The following is a 26,045-nucleotide window of genomic DNA, read 5'->3' as shown; positions in this document are numbered from 1 at the left end:
GAAAGCTTGTTTTCCTTTTTTGTTGTTGTTGTTTTGGTTTAAGACTTTTTTTTTTTTTTTTTTTTTTTAAATTTATTTGAGAGAGAGAGGGACCGAGTAGGAAGAGGGGCAGAGGGAGAGAGAGAATCTCAAGCAGACTCCAGCCTGAGCAGGGAGCCCAACTCGGGGCTCGATCTCACGACCCTGAGATCATGACCTGAGCCAAAATCAAGAACTGAGCGCTCAACCAACTGAGCTGGCCACCCAGGTGCCCCCAAAGCTTGCTTTTCTAACTTCCTTGGAGAACCGGAAGATAGGAAGGCACGGGAGTGGCCAGCTTGCCGCTTACCTCTGCTGAATGCATGGAGTAATTGGGGGGCAGCTTTTCCAAGGCAACAGGGAGACAGTAGGATCCAGTCTGAAGACGTTCATTTAGGAGAATTGGCAGCCACTGAAACAGATGATATAAAGAATAAAGTGGAATTATTACAGCATATCATTTTGGCCATTTATCTAGCTCACAATAATCAAATGCAACTGAATGATGATTAGATATTGACCAGGCCTCTTGCAAGCAGTAATTTCTGTCAAATTCTTTGCATTTTAAATTCTCTGAGAGCTCCTGAGATAGGGTATCAGTGATTTACTGCTTTCAGAGCCAAAGTAGTGAGTGTCTAGACAACATCAACGTTTATTTTACCCGTTATATTTCTTAAAGAAATAACTTTCTTCCCCTGGGGGAAGTGGAGCATATATATGGGATCTAGAAATAATGGATGTTGCGATGCTTTTTTATAAATGCGTATTCTTCCAATATCTACCACCCGCTAGCTTGCCATTCCAGAAATGTGTCACGTGCCGAGTCAAGTCATTTCTGCTCTTTGCTAGAATCTGGTTTGGCACATTTTGCTACTTCTGACATTTGGAAAAAAGCAAGTGAGCTGAACTGAGTTATTTATGTCTGCAGGGACCTTGGAGTCCAACCACCGCAGTGTGAATCGGCAAGGTGGCAATGACTTACCGAGTACCCCAGGAGACTTTCCACGGAGGCCCCCTGCTTCTGCTGACAGCTGATATGATAAAAGGTGAACAGGAGGTGGTGATTTACAGTGAGCTTAGCCGGGAGCTTGATTTTCACTTCTTCATAGAAGTCAGGAGACCTGTTTCGAAAGTACATTGTACATGAGAAAGCTTAAGCAAGAATGATGCTTTCTCCAACGATCCCTTCTAATGCCACAGGCCCTTTGCACCTCAGAATTTGCCTGCTTGGTGTGCTTCTCATTTTACATCATTCTGCTCCCACGCTGAAGATCCTTGAGACCAACTTTATACCCCCAGATGTGCTTTGTTTACAAAGGACTCCTCACAAACTTAAGGCGTTGTTAGGAAAACAAACAAACAAACTCCACACATAATGGGAAAGCTCAACTTATTTCCAAAAGAAGACTCAGTCTTGCTGTGGCCTCCTTTTCTATCTCTACCCCCAAGAACAGGGACGGGCCCATCTCTGGCCTTCATCAGAGGAATCTAGATTAGCAAATGAATGCCGACAGGAAGGAAAGGGAACCTGATTCACTGAATTACAAAGACCCAGATACTTGACTAAGGGCTTCAAGTACATTACTCATCTCAACCTGTCCCAAGGGAGGAAAGAGGGTTCAGAGAAATATTTCAATAGGCCAAGGTTATCAAGCCAGGATCAAACCTGAGTGCATCTGATGCTCCCTCCCCAACCTGTGAAATGTCAAAGATGGTTTGAGACATTAATCTGTGACTCAGTGCACCCACAGAATAATGAGGGTCCCATTTCTCTTTTGGCCAACTTCCATGTTCTTAAAGTAGATAGTAGCACAGATGTGGAGTAATATTTAGAAGACAGGGAGACAGGGAAAGGAGGGTTGGATTTTGCTTCTGACCCCCTGCAGTATCTCCAAGCTAGTTAGGAAATGTATTACTTTGTTTAATACCATAAAACTTCTCTGTCTCGTGCTACATCAGAAGGCTCCTGAAAAGTCAGAACAATATTCACTTTTTAAAGACATGTTCTACTCTCAGTCTTAGTGACAAAAAGTATGCAGCTGCAGCACAGAATCATAGAACCGACATATTATTTCCTTTGTCCCGTAGTCCCTGAGTTATAAAACCTTTTGGGAGGAATCACCAAAAGGGGATTCAGAAAAGCCAGGAGATAATGACACAACCACGGCATATATCTGAGGTGCGGAAAGGTACTCACTTATTATGGTATGTAACAGCTGTGTATACTTCCTGCAGAAATTCAGGGCCAGTGGATTTTCCAAAGATGACCTGTGTGCCAACAGAGAAAGGACCAAATTAGCAGGGGGTTTTGGGCATACCAAAGCAACTGTCATCAGCCCCATGGATGTTTGGGTCTGGCAAAGCGACATTTTGTAAATTAAGTGCGCTAGGTTTACAACTGACCAATTGCACACCGACGCAGAAGAACCAGCTGTGAAGGGTAAACTGAGGCCCCAAGGAGCTGTATTAGTGACCGAGAGCCAGATGGTTGTGAGCCTAGAAAACCAGTGCCCTCTCCACTTGGCCTCGAGGTCTAGAGGTCCGTTCTCCAGGCAAAGCCACACGGTTTTGTCCCCAGTGACTCTGATCCAGGTTCTTTCTCCTCCAAAGACATGGACCTGGTCTCTTGTGTGATCAGGACGTTCCCTGGCTTGTCAACGTGCTCCTGTTATTTAGAAAAATATACTAGGGCGCCTGGGTGGTACATTCAGTTAAATGTCTGCTTTCGGCTCAGGTCACATCCCAGGGTCCTGGGATCGAGCCCCGTGTCTGGCTCTCTGCTCAGCGGAAACCCTGCTTCTCCCTCTCTCTCTGCCTCTGTCTGTTGCTCTGTCTGCTTGTGCTCTGTCAAATAAATAAATGAAATCTTAAAAAAAAAAAAAAAAAAAAGGACACCTCCTGTGGCCTGACTCAGCCCTGAAGGTACATGAGTTGACTCCTCTTTGAGCAAAGGAAAGAAGAGCCTTCTCCTATTACTGCAGCAGTCATGCCAAGGTCCCAGGGCTTGGGGAGAGGAGAACAGGCTGGGATTGGCCCTCACGTGTCCCCTCCCAGAAGCTTCTGCACAGCTGGACCAGGCAGCCCTGGGAGCCTTGTTAAGGGCCAGAGCAGGGAACCACAGGAGTCCTCCTTGAGGACTGCTTTCCCATCCCTGCCACAAAAAGAGACCTTGCCGGGTACCTGGGTGGTTCAGTGGGCTAAAGCCTCTGCCTTCGGTTCGGGTCATGATCTCAGGGTCCTGGGATCAAGCCCCGCATCGGGCTCTCTGCTCAGTGGGGAGCCTGCTTCCCCTCTGTCTCTGCCTGCTGCTCTGCCTACTTGTGATCTCTCTCTCTCTGTCAAATAAATAGATGGAATCTTTGGGGAAAAAAAAAAAGAGAGAGAGACCTTGCCTTGGGAAGGTGCATGTGTCAAGAGAAGGATGTTTTTTTAAAGGAAAAAAAAAAAGTAGGTATCTGAAGAGCAGAAACACTGGAAAAAATTTCCTTCAGTAGAAAGGTACGGGACCGGAACTCTAGGGCTTAGGGATGGAAAAACCGCCCATCTCATTTAGTGGCAGAAACATAAAATAACACAAATTCTGGCCTTTTGGGTGCCTTTGAGAGTGCAGTAGTATATCTTATTATTTGATTTATATTTTGTCTCAGGCTGAAGACCCACTCCTGAAGGGTGCTGAGACGGCGTGGGTGTTATGCTACTAGGCAATATTTCACATTTGCCTCCAGAGGCAGCCTGGGGCTTGGGTGAGTGCAAACGTGGCCGACACAGCGGGCCCGCTCGCCAGCTCTTCCGCCAGGAGGGTGATGTGGAAAGATTTCATCATGTTTTTCAAAGCTCTAAAATGATCTGCTCTTCCCAATGTCACAGATCACTACCGAGTAAGTCGGGGAAGAGACTTTCAGCTTAGAATGACCCTGTTTCCCCTTCAGCACCCTGGGACCCATACTCGAGTAGCCCCAAAGGCCTAGGCAGGTGCTGACATGTAGGCCTGCCCGGACGGACTCTGCACGCGGACGAGCCCTGCATTTTGTCCGCGTGGCCCGACCGGGGGCGAGGAGGAGGGGTCAGCCCGCCCTGCTGGAAGGCACATGTTTCTCTGTCTTTACCGGCATCGCGTTGCTAGCATCCTCTCCACACATAAACTGGATCTTTATAGTGATATTCCGCGCCGAAGCCAGTTTGTTAGCGAAGTTTAGCCTCTGCGGGTAGACGTAGAGAAGATTCCTGGAAAAGAGAAGATAAAGAACCAGTGAACACTCGGCATCGGGGAAATACAGATCAAAAACCACAGTGAGATCCCACCTCACCCCAGGCAGAACGGCTAAAATGAACAAGTCAGGAAATGACAGATGCTGGCGAGGATGCGGAGAAAGGGGAACCCTCCTCCACTGTTGGTGGGAATGCAAGCTGGTGCAGCCACTCTGGAAAACAGCATGGAGGTTCCTCAAAATGTTGAAAATAGAGCTACCCTAGGATCCAGCAATCGCACTACTGGGTATTTACCCTAAAGATACAAATGTAGTGGTCTGAAGGGGCACGTGCACCCGGATGTTTATAGCAGCAATGTCCACAATAGCCAAACTATGGAAAGAGCATAGACGTCCATCAACAGATGGATGGATAAAGATGTGGTATATATACACAATGGAATACTACGCAGCCATCAAGAAATGAAATCTTGCCGTTTGCAACGACGTGGATGGAACTAGAGGGTATTATGCTGAGTGGAATAAGTCAGTCAGAGAAAGGCAATTATCATATGATCTCCCTGATATGAGGAATTTGAGAGGCAGGGCGGGGAGCCGTGGGAGGGAGGGCGGGAAAAATGAAACAGGATGGGACTGGGGAGGGAGACAAACCATAAGAGACTCTTAATTTCAGAAAACAAACTGAGGGTTGCTGGGGGGAGGTCGGTGGGAGGGCTGGGGTGGTTGAGTGATGGACACTGGGGAGGGCGTGTGCTACGGTGAGTGCTGTGTATTGTGTAAGCCTGATGATTCACAGACCTGTACCCCTGGGGCAAATAATACATTATATGTTGTTAAAAAAAAAAAAAAAAAAAGAGGGGCGCCTGGGTGACTCAGTGGGTTAAGCGTCTGCCTTCGGCTCAGGTCATGATCTCAGGGTCCTGGGATCGAGCCCTGCATCGGGCTCTCTGCTCAGCAGGGAGCCTGCTTCCCTCTCTCTCTCTGCCTGCCTCTCTGCCTACTTGTGATCGCTCTGTCAAATAAATAAATAAAATCTTAAAAAAAAAAGAACTAGTGAATAAAGTCTGGAGTTTATTTGTGCCAAGTTCTTCCCTCAACGCAAAACCCTGTACTCAGGAGGTCACTATCACAAAGAAGTGTCTCCTTTCAGAGGTGAATTATTTTGGGAGGAATGAGGCCTTATGGATTCTTCTCTTCAGCTGCAGCCAGCTGATAAGCACCAACCCTGTTCTCTGCGTTGATACACAGCGAGACAGGTCTGCTGCTCAGAATGTCTTACTGCCTTCCTACGTGGAAATCTGCCTAGAGGTGGAACGTCTGATACCGGGATAAGAAAGCAACAAAAGGCTCGGCTTATTTTATTTTTTTATTCATTAATCATATCATTTATTTATTTGAAAGATTTTATTTTTAAGTGGGCCTACACCCAACGTGGGCCTTGAACTCACAATCCTGAGCTCAAGAGCCAGAAGCTCCCCGACTGAGCCAGTCAGGTGCCCCTCAGCTCCTTTTACACACAGTTTGTGACCACAGATGATGGGCCTAACTTCATTTCTTTTCTTTCTCTTTTTCCCTTTCTAGTCTGTATGGAGTAGTTTCAGTTTCTTCTTACCACGGCATTCTGGATAGGTTTAGCTTTCTTCTCCTATCTAAGATGAGAGTTCAAACCCCCAGCCCAATAAAGTTATAGGACAATAACACAATAACAAGACGAAAAATATATCCATTTATCTAACAGCTATGGAACAGGTACTAGGCTAACTATAATTTTTATTTTTTTTTCTTTCCCTTTGCATTTTTACTAGTATATTCCACTAAAAGCAAAGCTCTGGGAAGACAGAGATTTTTATCTGATGTTTGATCCACTGATGAATCACTAGCAGCCAGACTAGTGCTTGCAGCATAGTAGGTACTAAATAAATATTCATTGAATAGAAGAACAAATGTGTATTTTTTTGATGAGTCATATTCCTGACTCAAAGAAACAATGATATTACAGCACTTACTTATCCTGTGTCAGGCACTATTCCCAAGTACTTTTTTTTCTTTTCCTTAAAGATTTTTATTGATTTGAGAGAAAAAGCATGAATGGTGGGAAAAGGCAGAAGGAGAGGGAGAAGCTGACTCCCCGCTGAGCAGGGAGCCCAACGCAAGGTTCATTCAATCCAGGACCCAGGGATCATGACCTTAGCCTAAGGCAGACCCTTAATCATCTGAGTTACACAGACATCCTCTTAATTATTAATTTAAATTTAAATTCTCATAACTATCCTATAGCTAGGTACTATGTTCATGATATCATCCCCATGTCATAAATAAAAAAATGAGATGCAGATATGTTACATAACTTGCCCCAAATCACAGAGGTAGGAAATGTCAGTCGGGAATTAAAGTCAGGAAGTCTGGCTCTAGAGCTGTGTTCCCTCTCATCAGACCCATTGAAATGACAAGAATGACCTTGCCATACTGGGTCACTCATGACATCTCAGTGACAAGTCTGCCTAACTTTCTGGGTCTTATCAACAGGACACAAGGACTGGACTGACTCAATTAGTTAATGTCCCCTACTTCAGGCAAATGTCTTGTTCTCTTCCCACTTGGTCCACTGTTCCAAATCCTAGACAGCATGTTCACCCCAGACAGAAATCTTCTTGTTCCAAAGGCTTCCAAATCCCCCCGGTTTGAGAACCACTTATTTACGCATGTGAATTTGCACAGGAAAGATTTGTGCCTCCATCCCCAGCCGATTTCCCATCTTGAGGACGTAGTCGCTGCCACTCACTGGGTCCATATTCAAATGTAAAGGATGCCCCACCGGAAAAGGGCGAAGGCAGGCGATGAAAAATCTGTATCTGTTTAGTTTATGAAATCTCTGATAGGAAAATCAAAAGGGAAGGACGAAGCTAGCCTTGACTCCATTTTTGCCACTCTAACCCCTTAGTTGTAACAGGCAGATTGATCCTGCCATCACGCGCCGGTGACAATGGCCATTGCGGACCTGCCTCCGCAAAAACGTCTGGATTTACCCCATGGCTCTTCCTCGGTATGACAGTATCAGCAGGGACAAGACTCATAACCACCCCCTCAGACAAGACCCAGGACAGGGGCTGAGTGAACCCACTCCCGATGGACCGGGCTCACAGCCCCCAGTCAATGACTGGGCACCAGACATGGAAATAGAGAGCCATGTGGCAGAGGTCATGTTCAAGGGAGAGCTTCCTGAATGGCCAGGAATGGATGCATCGATGCTTAGAATCCCACTTTCACAATAAAATTTCAGAGTCATACAGTTCATGGGACTTATCATTGTTAAAAGCAAAGATGCTTATTTCCCTGAGTGTCACACAACCTCTAGTCCGACGCCAGGTATCAGGCAAGGCGAATCCCATTAGCCCGCTGCTCACGGAAAACCCAGCAAACCCGGCACTGCCTGCGCTCTTCTGCAGAGCCCCAGCGCTGGGCAACACGTGAACACATCCGTGGGGAAGCAGGGGAGGTGGGGGAGACTCAGGGGACATGAAGGTAATGTGCGTCCTGAACCGCTTCAAGGGGGAAAGAGGCACCGCCTTTCCCTAAATGTTTTGACCTCAGAACTCATTTCGTTAATCTTTTCTTTCATGGTATATTTCCCCTGTGTAATGTGCTGAGAAATCACTCGGGAATACATTGAAATAAACTTCTCTGGAGACACAGGAACATCCCACATCAGGGGAGGAAAAACGCTGGTGGATTCTTGCTGTAATGGTTTTGCAGGATAATGAGTGAAGACTCACAGGTATTCAAGGAGAGAAAATGCTACTTGGAATTACCAAGAACACCCAGCAGCTGCTCATTTGCTTGTGCAAGTTCAAAGACCAAGGATGCAAATAAGTAACATTCCTATGTCTTTTTTTCCCCCAGACTCGCTGGGGGCAGGATGGGGGTGACAGAGTGCTGGGGACAGATCCCAACTGCTCGATCTTGGGAGCTCTCTAGGCCACTCTGCTTCGGGCACTGATGCCTGGCATTGTACCAACTGGGGTACACACTTTCCCTGCCTCCTGGCTTCTGTTTCCAGCTCTTTCTAGCTATCACCCTGTCCTCTTGGTGATCTCTTGTGATCTCAGGACCAAGAGTAGGCGTGAATGGTCAAGTCCATTGACTGCAACCTACACCGTAAGTGGAAAATAACACAGATGCAAGGCAAGAGAGTCATCACCAGGAAATTAATTAAATTTCGAGAACGGGCACAATACTCAATAAGCTTCAAAAGTCAGTAAAGTCTTGACCACCCTCCAAAGAGGAGATGGCAGGCCGGGAGAGAGTAAAAGGATGAGCACAGAAGTCTGGGGAGCCAGAGTCGGGGGACACCCACGCCACGCCCCAATCTTTGAAAATGAGAAAATGAAGGCCCTGGAAGGAAAAGGGACAGTGTGTCCTCTCTGAACCTAGCCGTGGCTGTGTCCGTGGAACCGTCCAGATCTTGTTCTATCAAACTGAGGGAGCCCAACTGTGAGGCTGTTGGGAATGGACACGGATGTCGTAAGGCGGGCAGAAGGCAGTCCAAGGTCGGGTGCGGGCACGTGGCTGGGGGTACAGACCCCTCTCTGCTCTCGCTTACTTATCTTTGAGGTCACCATGCCCCTCTGCCAAACCAAGGTGTCCCAGTGGTTGTGTTGAGAGTGGGTAAGGGTGTTGGCTCCGGGGCCAGAGAACTGGCCTTGGGCAAGATCTTCAGGCTTTCCAAAGCCCCGGTGGGGTTAATAGTCACACGGACCTCGCAGGGCTATGGTGTGCATCAATGAGCAAGAACTTACTAAGGACAGTTATGATGACGATGATTTCCTGCACACAGCAAGGTCAGACCCACACCACGGCCTACACGCTCCACTCCAAATCACCGTCCATCTCCCCTGGACCAGAGCAATGCTTTCCAATCATCTCTGGACTTCTACACTTGCCCCTTACAATTTACTCCTTATATATGCGTCAAGAGGACTTTTCCAAAAGTGTGAAACAGATTATGACAAACCCTACAAGGGTTTCCCACACTTCTCATTATGAACCCTATATGGTGTGGCTCCTGGCAATTTCTCCCACCCTATTGCTCATTACTTTCCTGTACTAGTTTTTTGTTTGTTTGTTTGTTTGTTTTGCTTTGTTATTTTTTTCCCCCAAGGCCTAGATCATTCTAAACTGATCCTTATGACAGGGCTTTGGTACCTGCTGTTTCCCCTCACCTGGAAGAGTTTCTCCCGGTTCTCTAAATGACTGGTCCCTTCTCATCTCTTGGGCTTTGGCTCAGATGTCCCATCATCAAAGAGATCTTTCCTATCAGCCTCTAGAGTCGGTCCACTCCACTCTCTCCCCTACATGAACTCTTTTATAATCATGACCATGAAAGCACGAGGATGATGACATTAATATGAATCCACTTTTCAGTCTTGAATAGCTGAGAAGTACAGGAAAGTATAAAGAATAAAATCTCAACTACCCAATATCCTACTGCCTTGAGGAAAATCATTGTTCAGACAAGCTTATTTCCTTCTGTCTTTATTTCCTCTGTATGTTGAACAGTTTTATCCCACTGTGTAGATGAAGCTTTATCTTGGTTTTGTATCATTTAGTGTTGTTCAGTAACGACCGTTTTCCCAATGAACATGATGTTAACGGCTACATGATAACTCCATGGGATGAGGAAGCCGTCATGTACAGCAGTGTCCAAGAATAAGCATCGAGGTTATTTCCTCTTTCTCAGTTCTTAAGCTGTGATGCACACTTTTTATCTACCTTGCCCCTCTGTGATGTGGTGTATTTTTCAAAAAATCTCTTACGATTCTGTAGAGTTCAATTTCTTCATCTTTGAATCCATAGAAAAAAAAAAAAAAACCACCAACCCACCTTCTGTTATTCTGGGCTTGAAGAAATAATGAGCCAGAGTTTATAAAAACATTTTCAAGGAGCTGGATCAAAGGCTCCGTGTAAATCACAATGGATAAGCAGAAAAGCTGTTCCCACACCCATCTCCATGTCCCAGTACAGGGGCACCACCAACCTGACCCACCTGTCCCCCCAACACCGGTCCACCCCTTCGCACACTGTTCCACAGTCATGTTCAACCCCTGTCCTCAAACCTCATCACCATGGGCACTCAATTCCCTGCCCCATACTGAATGCACTTTCTGCAGGACACACAGCTGGAAGGAAACTTCCAGAAAATTTAGCTCAGCATCTCTTTTTGCAAACCTGGAACCTGACTCCAGGGAGGTTAAAGGGCTTTACCTAAACTTCTTTTTCTTTAGGAAGGTGAATCTCCCAAGGATTATTATGTTTCTTATTGCATCAACGTTACCTGATGTGTTTTGTTAAATGGGCACACTTTGAGAGAAAACGGGTCCACAAAAATAAGAATGTTATTTCTTGGGAGGGAAGATCTACCCACATGCTCAGTAATCTGGAGAACCTAAACCAGGTAAGATTATCAAGACACTGATGAACGGGCTCTATGTTTTATATGTAATAAGGTACACGCCTCATGTTAGCTAGAGAAAAATCCAAGACTTGATGTCATCTAACGACTTTCGAGAAGGTAGCCCATAAGCAGGATGAGACTCACTGTTTCTGGCCGAGGGATTTCGCCCGTGCGGGCCCAGTTGTGCATGCATAGGATCGAGTACAATCTCATTTTCCCCAAACACAGACAAGAATGGCCCAAAGGGAAAGTTGGGATGTTCACAATCTTACATCTTGTCTGAATCAGATTCACATTGAAAAGAATCATAAATACATAAGCATTTGAGACCTGCTGGGGGAAAACCGACTGCTTTAGAAAAGAGTAAATCTCTCTCCAATCCCACTTGAAACTGTTTTAGAACATATTTCATTGTGCTCATTGAAATTTTACCAATTAAGACATCCCTGTTACCAAATATTTTTTTGAAACACCACTTAGGAGTTTTCAAATATTAAGAGGTTTAAATATCATCCACTACCACCTTAGTATGAATTAGTTTTCTTGGTTCCTTTCCTCCTTACAAAGAGGTTGGATTTGGACTGTTGGTGTGAGTGGAGAAAGGAGACAGACAGGAAGATGGGGTAATTTTTAATCATGAGGCACTGCTCTTGGGAAGATCTGGATATGTAACTCGTCAAGGAAAGTCACAAAACATGGAAATGGGGGAAGGTCTCAAATCCAAATTTTTTTATTCCACATTTTTTTCCCTAAAACATTCTTAAACTTGACACTGACAAAACAGTCAAAACATTCAATGGCTAACCACATCTCTCCTAACTCCCAGCTACACACATGAAACCTATGATGTGGTTTTTAAGGTCTGTTGTTTAGATGTTCTTTGCGATTCCCACATAGGGAGGGCTCAGAAATTTGTTGTATAGATCAAGCTCCCAGTCAGTGTGTTAGAACTCTATTATCACTAGTGTTTGCCTGTCTTTCTTTCTTTCTTCCATGGTGACTAGAAAGCATTTAATAAGTATATATTTTATCTACATGGGCAGGATTGGAACAGACCAGTTTAGCAGTCCACATTTCAGACACCCTGCCAAACTCACCCTTCTCAGCTACGTCTTCCACCCCAACTTCTGTAGCTTGGTTAGAACTGTGGTAGCAGCTTCCGACATGGCTCCCAGTAACCCTGCCTCCTGGGATTCCTGCTCTGTGAAACCCCCTCCCCTTGCTTGCGGGCTGGATCCAGTGGCTCGTTTCTAACCAACAGAATACAGCAGAAGTGACAGGATGTCACTCTGAAGGTTTACATAAAGACTGTGGCTTCTTCTGCCTTCGGATCAGGTCATGATCTCAGGGTCCTGGGATCGAGCCCCGCATCGGGCTCTCTGCTCAGCAGGGAGTCTGCTCCCTCTACCCCAATCTCCGCTCTCTGCCTGCTTCTCTGCCTACTTGTGATCTCTGTCAAACAAATAAATAAAATCTTAGGGAAAAAAAAAAAAAGACTCTGGCTTCTATCTTCTACCTTGCTTATGCATACACCCTCTTGCTCATCATTCTGAGGAAGCCAGTCGCCATGTTGGGAGCTGCCCTATGGAGAGACAAACAGCAAAAACCTCTGGAGGGCTCCTGCCAACCGCTAGTGACGAACAAAAGCCCTTGTAATCCAAGAGGAACTGAATCCTGTCAACAACCACAGGCGTGAGCCTGGAAGTGAATCCTCCCCTAGCTGGCCCTTGCGGTGGTCACAGCCTTGGCTACCATTGAACTGTGGCCTTCGAGAGCCCTGGGTTCATGGCATCCAGCTAAACCACACCTGGATAAACCACTCGGACTGGGAGATAACAACTGTGTGTTGTTTTATGCTGTAAAGTCTCGTTACACAGCAATAGGTAACACAAGCATGTAGGTTTTTAAAACATCATCGGTCAACTATTCACTGACATTTAAACATGAGTTTCCTTTAGAAAATGCTTTCTAATACCTGTAAAATTTCTGCCTCGTAACTGGATCTCAGAGCTATTCTCCTGGCCTAAGGAGTATAATATAATGACAACCCATTACGTTATAATATACGTTGTAACATTATAATATAATATAATGACGATAATGTTCTTAGTACCAAAAGAGCCTCTTTGGCATCCATCCTATCTCCAACTAAGTATAAAAACTTGAGAATTACGAAAAACATAAGTAACTTTTCTTTGGTTCTAGCTCTGATTCCATTAACCGAACTAATTAATGTCTCTTTGAGAGGCTGCGACCAGTCAGACAAAAGCTAAGAAGAATGCTAAGAAGTATCAGCCACATCCTTTCTTCTCCTCTAAAGCAGCAAAATTTTAAGGATCGCTTCCCCACATAAAAACAGAACAAGCACTTCAGTAATATTTGGCTTTGTAAAAGACCTAAATTTCAAATTAAAGACACTCTTCCAATGCCAGATTGGGACTGGGCTGCATTTTTTTAAGACTACCAGACATTGGGCACCTGGGTGGCTCAGTGGGTTAAAGCCTCTGCCTTCGGCTCAGGTCATAATCTCAGGGTCCTGGGATCGAGCCCCGCATCGGGTTCTCTGCTCAGCAGGGAGCCTGCTTCCTCCTCTCTCTCTGCCTGCCTCTCTGCCTACTTGTGATCTCTCTGTCCAATAAATAAATAAAATCTTTAAAAACAACAACAACAACAAAACCTTCGTATGAGAATAATGCCCTCCCCAGGCACCTGCTTAGAGTTTACTCTCAGTCGGAGACTGACCATACAAGGAAAATTGGGGCAGTCACCCTGGCTCTGCCCGGGCCTTGCAGAGGAGAAAATCCACCCAGCAGGATGCTAGAGACATAAGGGGTGCAGCCGGCGCCATGGTCTCACCACCAGAGCAAAACACCAGCAAGTCAGCTTAAATTCAACCTGCTTCTTCCCCTGCTACATGCGAATACTGAGAGCAGTTACTGATGCGATGTCACACAAATAGCAACCGTTAGCACGCGTACCGTAGAGCATTTTACATTTCGCAAAGCACGTTCGTTCGCACGTGAAGTCTTTATTATCTCCCCAAGTATCTTGGAGTTACTCCATTTTACAGATGAAGAAACGGAGACTCAGTCTTTTGACTCTGATCTTGGGTACTTTTCTGGGCAGTAGAGCAGCTTCCCTTCAGGCTGAATGGTTCTGTTTGGTAAAAATATTTCCTCCCTTTGTCCCTCTTAAAGCTGTTCTTTATGTCTGGTCTCAGCAAAATTTCACTGGTTTCAAAATATTATTGGGGGGGGGGTGGTTTGCACTGCTAAGTGCTCTCAGTTTGCTTTTTCACCAAGTAAGGACAGACCACTAATCTGAGGTTTGTTCTTTACAAAAGAGAAAGCAGCCATCCAGCTACCCCTTCGGGTGGGGGCTGGCTGGTGATGACAACGAGAGAAAGCCCATCTGGGGAAAATGAGTCACCTCCTTCCCTTTTCCTCTCCTCACTGGGAAGATCTCACTGATGTTATGGGAGAATTCCAGTACCATCCGAGAGTCCTGGACAGTGCGGACTTTGGCGGGACTCAGGTCAACGATGGTGGGGTACAAAGTTTTGCCACTGGGATATGTTAAGGTCAGTGATGCAAGGAAGGCAAGACAGAACCGAACTCTGAGCTCGGGAGGAGCTGAGGTTTCTGCATTTGCCTCTTTTTTTTTTTTTTTTTTTCCGATTTTCTCAAAGGGGAAAAAAGTAGAGGGTGTATCTCTGCGTGTCACCCTGGCGGACACAAGCTGATAGGCTGATATGGCCACAGTGCAAATTTATTAATAATATGGAGAAACTGGCCCACTTCTATCTATAAACCCAAGAAGGGACCTCAGAGAAGCTGTGGCACTGGTCTAGGGGCTCTGATAGGAGAGAAAACACCACCCGCATATCCCCCAATGAAGAAAGTGGGGAGGGGCCAAAGGAACCACAGGTGCAGTTTTAAAGCCTGAAACTTTAGGGAAAGTTGAGAAATGAGCTTCGAGAGGTTCTTACTGCTAAGTGTGGGATTTTTAGCCGTAGGCATGGAAATCTCTTTAAAATTGCTCAAAGGAGCCAGTAAGTTGAATTCCTCTACTATTATCCTTATTAACCTATAATATTTCTATTTCTACATGGTTGCACGGATCCCAGTTGACCTTTCTTTTTTTTCTTTTGAAGATTTTATTTATCTGTCAGAGAGAGAGAGCACAAGCAGGGGGAGAAGCAGGCTCCCCTCTGAGCAAGGATCCTGCTGAGGGACTGGATCCCAGGAAGCCTGAGGCTTAACTGACTGAGCCACCAGGCGCGCCAAACCCCCAACATACCTTTTGAAGGTCGTCAAACAAAGAACATAGAACACATGAGGTGAAACTGGCACATTTTAAGTTCTATAACCTATCTGGTTTTTAGGCTTGCAGATAAATGAAATTCATTTTTTAGTTATAAAAGATACACAAAATCTGATTGATGAGCATTTTTTAAAAATTCCCTTATGCCCCTGTAAAACTCAGTCTTTCCCCACCACTTAACTATCAATAAATAGTTCAATTTAATGCAGCAACGTTTAAAACAGTAAAGTCTATTTCACTCTATGCTGTGGGGCCCACCTGTCCTGCCCCAACCCCTACCCACTTTGTCCCCTGCGGAGACTCTGACACAGCCTCTAACTTCTGGCCCCAGGGTATTGTGACTTTTGCTGAGAAGGGTCAAGGGCATGGGGTCCGACGCCTTGAAACCACAGGATGTCCATCACGAGTGAGAGCTCTTAAAACACCTCTGTGTTAGCGGGGGTCAGGCACGGCACAGGAAGAGTGTGGGTGACCACTCGCCCCGGATCGTCTACACAGCACAGGAGAAAGTCAGATCTGAGCATGAAAAAGCTCAAAAGGAGAGAAGCTGTTTCCCCCTGCACCTGCTCGGCTGGGGAGTAAGAAGAAATAACTCCCTGAAGGATGTCTCATCAGGAGAAAGACACTTCAAAGAACCGATTTTAATATTTAAAAAAAAAAAAAAAAAGTCTCAAAATCAAAGAAAGAAGGCTTCCTGCATTTTAGGGAGCTCCTCCTCGGCCAGCCCGACTGTTCATCATCATAATTAAATACATACCCAGGTCTGCTTTATTTGCATCACCGTCTCCCTGCTGCCGCTAACTCATCAACTTTGTCCCGCCCAGGTCCAAACGGGAGGCGGCGTGAACCCGCCTGTGGATAAAGGATCTTCAGGGAGGAGAAGGACACCACCCTCCAGGGGACAGGGCAGGGTCTCTCAGGAGGACAGTCACATTCGCGCAAGGTGCCCTCCCAGGGAAGGAGTCTTGAACTTCAGATGAACGTGGGGCGGGGACTTGAGGAACAACAGACACTACCGGGCACACGCGATCTCCGTGAGGATTCATCACTGCCTCATGTTTTTAACAAATTCTTGATTTCGGTACAGTTGCCACGGAACATTACATTAGTTTCAGATGGACAGCACAGAGCTTTGAAAAGTGCTGGCTTTCTAAGGTCATGACTTACTTAATGAAAGAAGACAGAAGGGGACCAGTTAGGATTCACGACTTTGCCCCCCACCCCCCTAAAAAAGACAATAGTAATCTCTCAGGACACTGCAATACTTTTCAGTTCTTCCTGGTCCTGCGCTTCAAAGGCAATCGATCAATCAATCAATCAAATGTGTGTTTTCCTTTAATAAATCACGACTCCCTCTGCTTTGTAATGGGGGAAAACCAAAACAGGTGGGTCGGCACCTAGAAAGTGAGCAAATTGTGCCCTCAAGTGGCGGAAGGATGTACTGCGGGCTGGGCTTGGCAAAGCCGGCGCTTGTGGGGAAGTCCTGCCAGGTCACTGCCTCCCTTCTGATCTCTTTCATTCTGAAAAGAAGGAAGACAACTGAATTTTGGAGCAAGGCATCGGGAAAGGGGGATCGTGTTCCCGAATTATTATTGAGCCCAACGTGCCACAGCGAAATCACGTACAAGGACTTAAGTATCGGGACAGTTCACGCAGTAGGAATTCATTTCGGTTTTGCCTGTGTTGCACTGCTGTTCTAAATAAAATGTTTGTTTATAATAGGGTTTATTTTCTTCAAGCAACTACTTGCTGAGGTTAGTAAAACCAAGGACTGGGTTTTAGGATTGTCTTATAAAGCAGAGTTCTTTCAACATCCCTTTAAAGATGAAAAGGAGAAAGTGGATCCAGTAAGTATGTTTGCTCAGGTGTGAAAAGTTATATAAGATTTTTTTTTTCACTGTAACATCATTTGTTACAAAAGATTGGCAACATCTTAGATGCTCCTTTTCATGGGTTAAGTAAATCATAATGCATCTCAATGAGATTCAGTGCAGCTGTTAGAGACGTAATTCTATGTACTCATCAGAAGGGCTCTCCAAAACCCAGTATTTGATGAGAACTCAAGACGCAGAACAGTGTAGAGATTTCGCTATGCTTGCATTGTGAAAGGAAAAATCCCAGAGCTATATTGGCTTGTACAGACATCATCCATCTCTGGAGGGACACACATTGATAAAAATGGCTGTTTCCAAGGGTCAGAAACAGAACTGTGGAATTTATGGGATTTTCATCTATTTTGTTCACTAGAATTTCTCTATTGTCTAGAAAAGGGCCTGGCACACTGTAGGCACTCAGTATTTGTGGAATAAATATGCAGATAAAATCAAACAGATGTATATGTACACATATTTAAAAGGCTCTCCCCAAGGAAGGGGTTGGATGACTAGAAATCAGTAGTGGGAGAGAGAATTTATTCTGCATTTTCGTACTTCAATAATTTAGAACTGCCAGAGTAGGCTGTGCATTCCAAGAGACATAAAATTCAAGGAACATAAGAAACACGTAAGAACGGGGAGTTATTATTTTGATAGCCACTTAAGGAAGGTACTGTTCGATGGTGATTTACACCCAGGCAGCCTTATCAGAAGCCACGGACTGTTAATTAGCAGTCATGCTGGAGTACTCACAGCATCTTAGCATATCGTGTTATAAAAAACACTGTCATCCTGGGGAGCGATTTCCTGCTCCAACACTTGGTCGTTCCCAATTCTCCTGACCTGATACTCCAGCAGCAGGATCCGCTGCGGCCCCAACACACAGCGCGGAAAAGATCCTGGCTGGACGTACAGCCAGTGGAGCTCAGAATGGGAGTCCATTGCCATGGACCCAAGAGAAGTCTGTCTCAAGGTCACCTTCTACTCCGTGTGCCCCGGCCCCCTCCGACCCACCCCTCCAGAATTATTTCTATTCCTTTCCTTCCACGAAATTTTGACTTTCAGATATCTGTTCAGGATTAGCTTGTACATTTATCTTACACCCTTCTCCCTACCTCTGTAGGATGCTGGTCTGATGGTTTTCAACCTCCTGCTTCCCCCTGTGATAGGGGAGACACCTCCCTGGTCAACCAGGCCTCAGGTGAGCTTTGGGCATGCGGACTGCTGGTCTGAGAACATTCTGCTAAGAAGGGGGACACCTGAAAACAGCTCATTATCCATCCAAGAAATCGTGTTCCAACGGATATACTTGCTCTCGGCAAGCTCGGTCCTCCACAGCAAGTCTGCTAATTGGATAAAAAGGCTTCAGAGCCTTTGGGAGGGGGGGATAGGAGGTGAAAATGTACTTCATGGGGCTTTCTCTGATCTAATCACCCGCTAAAAGGACGGCCAGGAGGTTAACAAGCTAATTACAAGCTCAGTGCCTATGATCTCCGCACACACCCCCATGGCAGCCGCAGGACCGGGTGCCCCGAGAGGTCAGGCTGGGCCTCGGCGGCAGCCCCGCTGTTCCTCCATCCCCAGCCCCACAGAAGGCAGCAGCTGGCATCCCCCTCACCAGCTGCTGGGCCCCTGGGACATAAGCCAGGAGTGGGCTCAAACATGTGACCGGGCTAACATCTGCATCTGGCCGTGGAGAAAGGGGTGCCCACGTCAGACGTGGATAAGCCTGTTTATCAACCTCATTTTCCCAGCTGTCCTGCCCATGATTTCGCAACGGGGCTGGGCTGGGTCTGGGTCTCGTCTCACCCCACGCCCCTGTCCCGGGAGGTTGCATGTGGCGCACTGATGGCCAAAGCCCCTGGTTCGGGAGAGGCCGGCCATTCCTGGGAATAGCACTTCTGGCTCTAGAAGTTCACCTCTTCCCTCAGAGCGTGGGTCTGTTTCACGAGTGACCGCCCCATGGGGGCTCACGTGGATGCTTCTGGAGCCGGGTGCAGGGCTCCTGTAACTGGTCTAGATTATTCCGTAAATCACTCTGAGTAAGGCAGAGGCACCAAGGACTCCACAGAGAAGACAGTGCGGATGGAGCTCCTTTGGGTACCAGCTGGTGGCTGGCAGAGGCCCCCTGCAGAGGTCGGAGGGATGAGGGGACTGAGAACAGGAAGTCAATGTCAGCTTATCTAGCCCCGTTGTATTAGAGGCCCTGCGACAGATGCTCCTCGAAGACACTAAAAAACAGTTCTCTTGAGTTCTACTCACACGGTGGTAAATCGAAGCCTCACCCCTACTTAGATTCCTATCACGTGTGACTCTGGCCAGCTCTCACCTTCTCGCCCAGAAAACACCTCCTGGGGCGCCTGCGTGGCTCAGTGGTGAAGCGTCTGCCTTCAGCTCAGGTCATAATTCCAGAGTCCTGGGATCAAGCCCCGCATCAGGCTCCCCACTTAGCCACTTTCTCCCTCACCCACTGTCCCTGCCTGTAGCCCCTCTCTCGCTGTCTCTCTCTCTGTGTCAAATAAATAAATAAATAAATAAATAAATTTGTTAAAAAAAGATTTTATTTATCCATTCGACAGACAGTAGTAGCCAGAGGGGCAGGCAAAGAGAGAGGAAGAGAAGCAGGCTCCCCGCTGAGCAGAGAGCCCGACTCGGGGCTCGATCCCAGGACCTTGGGATCATGACCTGAGCCGAAGGCAGAGGCTTTAACCCACTAAGCCACCCAGGTGGCCCCCCCCCATTTTTTTTTTTTTTTTTAAAGAAAACACACCTCCCACCGGATCCACTTAAGAGTTTCCCGCACCCACGGAGCTCAACGGTTCAGGTGAAAATTACCCAAATTCAGATCCTGGGTTTGTCACCACAGACATTCCGTGCTTGGCCCAGAAGATGCATCCCCACAAGTTCCAGGCAAATCAAATTTCTCTAAGTCAAGCTATATTTCAAATTCCTGAGGTGGACCCTCTATAAAACTAACTCACCCACTCTGTAAATCTTAATTTTCATTCCCTTGATTTTGTTAAAGGGACGCAACTGGGACCAGGATCAGAGACACGGAAACAGCAATGTCAGCAGGGACAGCTAGAGACAGGCCAAACCCTTAGCGTGCTGTCCAGAATTCAACGAGGTCGAAGGAAAAATTTTTTTAAAAAGAAAAAGGCACTGCTACTCCTGCTGAAATGATAAAACCTGTACGACAGAGAAGACTTTAGGGCATACCCACTCTTGATACCACAATGTAAGAAGGTTTGGAAATCTTTGCTTGAAAAAAGACTTTGGGGCGCCTGGGTGGCTCAGTGGGTTAAGCCGCTGCCTTCGGCTCAGGTCATGATCTCAGGGTCCTGGGATCGAGCCCCGCATCAGGCTCTCTGCTCAGTGAGGAGCCTGCTTCCCTTCCTCTCTGTCTGCCTCTCTGCCTACCTGTGATCTCTGTCTGTCAAATAAATAAATAAAATCTTTAAAAAAAAAAAAAAAAGAAAGAAAGACTTTGATCAGAGGGGAAAAGGGATAGAAAAGCCACAAGGTTCCAGGTTTCCGGAGGTATAAGGAGATGAGAAGGCACAAAAGAGGGTTGGATTCGGGCACAGGTGAGCAGCCTCGCTCAGCGAAGGCCCACAGTCAGCTCACCGGTCTGACCCAGCGTTCAGATCTGACCCAAGCCTTCCACTTCTATTGTCTGAAATGGAGCTGGAGGTGTGTGGAGAGGGGAAGATTCACCCCCCGCTGGGCTGCTCTTAAGACCAACCTAATCAAAACCACGAAAAAGCATGTGGGGACTGTTGCAAAAATAGTAAACATTTAACAAGAGCACAAGAGAGGTAGACAAGACGCTCTCTTGAGGTCACTGTGACTCTCCTTCCTCACAGAAGCTATAAAATACGGTGGCCTAGGAGCCCGGCGACGGTGCCGAAGGGATACTGAAGACCGGGTTCCTAGTGGGCCGGCGTTGGCGCGTCTAGAGTGTCCAGTGGAGCTGAAGAACATGCACTGTGTCCCTGTGGGTGTTTCTCACGATGCCAAGTCAGGTTCAGAGGAATCTGTCCGGACGTGTCCTCGTTAGAACTCCTGAATCCCACATCGCACAAATGTACTCTGAGTCCCGCGGTGATGTAATTAAGGGATAATGTTTGCAGCAAGGAGTAGAAAGCGCCATAAATGCCTCCCCGGGGTGATTAAATACTGAGGAGAAGTTGAGTCACCACAGAATTCATTTGATGCAAGTTTATTCCAATGCCAGAAGCATTTCTTTTTCCAATGATAGGACAGGGTTTCTAAAAAGATACAAATACAGCCTCCACAAGCAAACCTTTTCATGCCTTCCTCTCCCTCTTGGGAATGGGGAGCTGAAACCACTAAGCCAGAAATACTTGTTCATCGATGGAAAGGGATGGGGGCGGAGTCTGTGTTTGAGGATTGAGCAAGGACAATGAAAAGCTGCTTCGGAACAGGGAATAATTGGGAGGGACTTTGGTACTGAAGGAAAAGGTCCATTTCTAACTGAACGGATGCCTGTTCCTACTTCTCGCTGTAATTCTTGACGTCTTGACGTCAACAAACCACTCACTTCCCCACCCTGGGTCTCAGTTTTACGCATCTGGAGATGTGGGGGTGGGGACCGGGTCAGTTCTGAGATTCTTTGCATGTCGGGTTGGCATACACACGCTTCACACTGGGAAGTGTGAGTGGGGATGTGGGGGAACGGGCTCACTTCCATGCTGGGAGGAAGGACTGCAAGCGGTACGGTTTTGGAAAAGGGGGCGGCATGAATAAAACTGAAAATGCGGATTCCTTGCGACCCAGCAGGGTCACTTTGAGGCACGCTGCTTAGAGAGGCGGTCACACGTGTGCAAAGAGAAACAAGGACAGAAACCCTCGCTGCAGTGTTTCGAAGAGCCCCGAATTGGTAAAAACATAAGCGTCCATCAATAGAAAAATAAGAAATGGAGAAATACAGTAGGGCCTCTTCCTACAAAATACTATATCCCAGTCGAAAGCACGACGAAGCGCTATCTGCATCTATAGTAATATTCCCAAAACACAAGCTGTTAAGAACTTGGTCAAATTTGTGAAAATCAGAATAATTATGTAGGATAATTTATCGTCGCCGAGTATGACCCACTGAAATAATAGGATTCACGAAGCCGCAATAATAATCAAAGAAGAAAAATTATACTGTTATATTGAAAAGTACAGTGTAACACAGAGTGTAAAGCTATTGATGTACATTTTAAATGAATATAAAAATAAGACCATTCGGGGTTCATGTGTGTTGTGTGTTGTGTGTGTGTGTGTGTGTGTGTGTGTGTGTCTGTGTGTGTGTGTGTTGTAAAACAGAAGTAAGGAACCATCCAACTTCATAATAACTGTGGTGTGTGGGAGGCAAGGTAGAAGCCTGTGTCTGGAGACGGGGGATAAAGCAGACTTCAACGTAACCAGTAAGAATGTACATGTGTATGTGTATAAAATGCATGAAAACAAACGTCATTTCTGGATGGTGGCAAAAAGGTACTGGTTATAACATTCTTCTCCACAATTAAAAAAAAATCTTCTCAGGGGCACCTGGGTGGCTCAGTGGGTTAAGCCTCTGCCTTTGGCTCGGGTCATGATCTGGGGGTTGTGGGACCGAGCCCCGCATCGGGCTCTCTGCTCAGCGGGGGAACCTGCTTCTCCCTCTCTCTCTGTCTGCCTCTCTGCCTACTTGTGATCTCTCTCTCTCTCGGTCAAATAAATACATAAAAAATATTTTTAAAATAAAATAAAATAAAAAATCTTTTCAAGGGGTGCCTGGGTGGCTCAGTCAGTTGAACAGTTGATCATGACCTTCTGCTCAGGTCATGATCCCAGGGTCCTGGGATCGAGCCCCACGGCAGGCTCCCTGCTCAGCGGGTCTGCTTCTCCCTTTCCCCCTCTACCCAGCTCATGTTCATCATCTCCCTTAAATATATAAATAAAATCTTAAAAAAAAAATAAAAAATCTTCTCAAAAGAAAAACAAAAATACATGAGCAGCAATGTCTTTGGCAAAATAAGTGAGAACAGCTTCCTCCCAGCCCTCCGCGAAGGGCCACCAAGAAACCAAGGCAGCCTAACCTCTTAGGCCTTTACCGTCCAGTTCTGCTCTGCCCACTATGGTAACCACCGGCCGCTTGCATCTGGATTTAAAGTCAAATCAAGAAAGATCAAATAATATAAAAATCTCCATTCCTCCGTTACTCTAGCCACAATTCAAATGCCGAACAGCCGCAGGTGGCAAGTGGCTGTTGTATCGGAAACATACATAATGAAGATGTCTACCATTGCTGTCAATGTTATAGGACAGACTTGATCTTGAGCTAAAAAAATCTTTCTTTTAGACAATGAGAACATTTTTGGTCACATTGCTCTTTCCCTAATACATCTTTCTACACAAAGGGAAACCGAGGTAATGACTAGGAACCTTATTTCATTTCTGGAAGGAATATGTCCAAAGTAATCCCACGTTCCAACTTTGACTCAAGTAACATGTTCTGGTTAAATAAAATTAGATAAACCATTTTTAGAAATGGATCTCACCATGATCCACAGTTATGGAAACATCGTATTTCATTTTCCCCAAAATTTAGGAAGGAAGAAGATCGGTTGAAGGATACGGAGAGTGGTCTCCAAGCACAACTCTACATGTGGGTTCCACGGTTTCCCATGAGCCCAAGTTTCTTACCTGTACACAGTATGAGGGACGTAGACTTCCCGGATGGGGAATTCCAAAATCTCTTTGTGTGGACGTGTCCGGTTTTCAGGAAAAGGTTTCACTGGCAGCATTTCAGGAGTGAGGGAGCCACTGATGATCTCTGGAGCTGGGGAAATTTCCAGTCTGAGCAAGCCTAAAGAGGGAAAACAGGACTACTTCGGTAAAAATGCAGTCATGTGACATGGGACTCAAGAAAGACTGTTGTGCTGTATTTCTTTTATGAAAGAAAGGATGAGTTGTGGGAGTATAAGAGTTTTGGAATTCCTAGCTAATTTCCTCTAGTTGGAAAAAAAATCATGTTTTGATAACTTTTGAGATTTAGTTTCTAGAAATTAAAGAGCAAGGAATTGTACAATGAGAAAAAATGGATCTTTAAGCTTCCTTCTAAAAATACCACATTATAATAGCACATAGTTAACAATTGGTGGTTTTCAAACTGGGTTCCCTGGTGCCTCAGGATCTATTAAGCTAATAAAAAGGAAGATGTTCTCAGCTTCTACCAATGCACCTCACTCTCACTTTTCTTTTTGCACTAAGAGTTTCATATAATATTTTATTTGATAAAAGATGCTGCTCTGTTCAAACTATTATCTGATTATCTGAAAAGCCAGATCTAAAACATAATGCTCCTTTAATAGGAATAGAAATATTAACAGATTTTTCAAAAACATAGACCAATTCAGACTCTTCCCTCCTGAAGCAAAATCAGGAAACATTTATTTAGCAAACATTATTATTATTATTATTATTATTTTTAAAAGATTGAATTTATTTGACAGACAGAGATCACAAGTAGGCAGAGAGGCAGGCAGAGAGAGAGGAAGGGAAGCAGGCTCCCCGCTGAGCAGAGAGCTCTATGTGGGGCTCGATCCCAGGACTTCGGGATCACGACCTGAGCCGAAGGCAGAGGCTTTAACCCACTGAGCCACCCAGGCGCCCCGCAAACATTATTTTATAAACTGTAGCATTAGACAAAAAGTATGTCCACTCATTCATGGTTTTGGGACAGTTAGCGAGGAAAAGACAAGACATCCACACCTGGAATCGACTTGACTCTTCTCTGTAAGGACGAAGATCTCTTGTAGTCAGCCAGAAACTTGAATAAGTCTTCGTCACTGAGGCGATCCCCCTCCTGCAAAAAGAGAACTCAGGGTTAGTGCAGAGACATCGCTGGCTCCTGGGGTGAGGATCAGTGATTTCCAGGAAGACCTTGATCCTTAAGTTTTATTCTGACATGGTTTTCATAGGAACAATGACTATAGCCACTGCTGAAATAATTTAGTTCAACCTCTTGTCAAATATTCCTTCCCAGATACACGTATCAATGGAACAGAATAGAAAGCCCAGGAATAAGCCCACAATTATATGGTCAATAAACATTCAGCAAAGGAAGAATGAATGTCTAATGGGAAAAAGACAGTCTCTTCAACAAAGGGTGTTGGGAAAATTGGACAGCCACATGCAGAAGAATGAAACTGGACCATTCCCTTACACCACACACAAAAATAAACTCAAAATGGATTAAATACCTAAATGTGAGACTTGAAACCATAAAAATCTTTGAAGAACACACAGGCAGTAATTTCACTGACATCGGCTGTAGCAACATCTTTCTAGATATGCTCTTGAGGCAAGGGGAACAGCTATCAGGACCACATCAAAATGAAAAGCTTCTACACAGTGAAGGAAACAATCAACAAAACTAAAAGACAGTCTATACTGAATGGGAGCTCTTTGCAAATGACATATCTGATAAAGGGTTAGTATCCAGGATAAAGAATTTATAAAACTCAACATCCAAAAAAACAAACAGTCTAATTAAAAAATGGGCAGAAGACAGGAAGAGACATTTTCCCAAAGAAGACAACCAGATGGCCAATGGACACATGAAAAAATGCTGGATATCACTCATCATCAGAGAAATGCAAATCAAAACCACAACGAGGTATCGCCTCACACCGGTCGGAATGTCTAAAATCAAAAACACAAGAAAAAAAAATGTTGGCAAGGATGTGGAAAAAAAGGAACCCTCGTGCACTGTGGGTGGGAATGTAAACTGGTGCAGCCACTGCAAAAAAGACTATGATGCTTCCTCAAATACATTAAAAATAGAACTTCCCTATGATCCAGTATTTGAACTACTGCATATTTACCCGAAGGATATAAAAACTAATTTAAAGGGATACATGTACTCCTACGCTTATAACAGCATAATTTACAGCATCTAAATTAGGGAAGCAGTTCAAGTATCTATCAAGAGATGAATGGATAAAGAATATGGGTATAGACACACAGTGGAATATTACACAGCCATAAAAAAGAATGAAATCTTGACATTTGCACTGACGTGGATGGAGCCAGAGCATATCCTGCTAAGCAAAGTCAGTTAGTCAGAGAAAGACAAAGACCCTATGATTTCACTTGTATGTGGAATTTAAGAAACCA

At 45.5% G+C, this 26,045-nt stretch overlaps 1 protein-coding gene across 3 annotated transcripts in view; it reads right to left on the bottom strand.

Annotated features, from left to right (window-relative positions):
* The window catches only part of DOCK8 (dedicator of cytokinesis 8), a 209,058-nt gene that overhangs the window by 82,541 nt on the left and 100,472 nt on the right, over positions 1-26,045 (bottom strand). For all 3 annotated transcript variants that reach the window (XM_059142619.1, XM_059142620.1, XM_059142621.1), the window contains 6 exons: positions 24,639-24,732; positions 23,571-23,733; positions 4,125-4,242; positions 2,216-2,286; positions 1,001-1,139; positions 329-430 (listed from right to left, as the gene is read on the bottom strand). In XM_059142619.1, coding sequence (XP_058998602.1) covers positions 329-430; positions 1,001-1,139; positions 2,216-2,286; positions 4,125-4,242; positions 23,571-23,733; positions 24,639-24,732 — 687 coding nt within the window. The remainder of the gene's footprint in view (positions 1-328; positions 431-1,000; positions 1,140-2,215; positions 2,287-4,124; positions 4,243-23,570; positions 23,734-24,638; positions 24,733-26,045) is intronic.

The sequence above is a fragment of the Mustela lutreola genome, chromosome 12 (assembly GCF_030435805.1).
Source record: "Mustela lutreola isolate mMusLut2 chromosome 12, mMusLut2.pri, whole genome shotgun sequence".
NCBI lineage: Eukaryota > Metazoa > Chordata > Mammalia > Carnivora > Mustelidae > Mustela > Mustela lutreola.
This window is presented reverse-complemented; position numbering and strand designations above follow the sequence as displayed.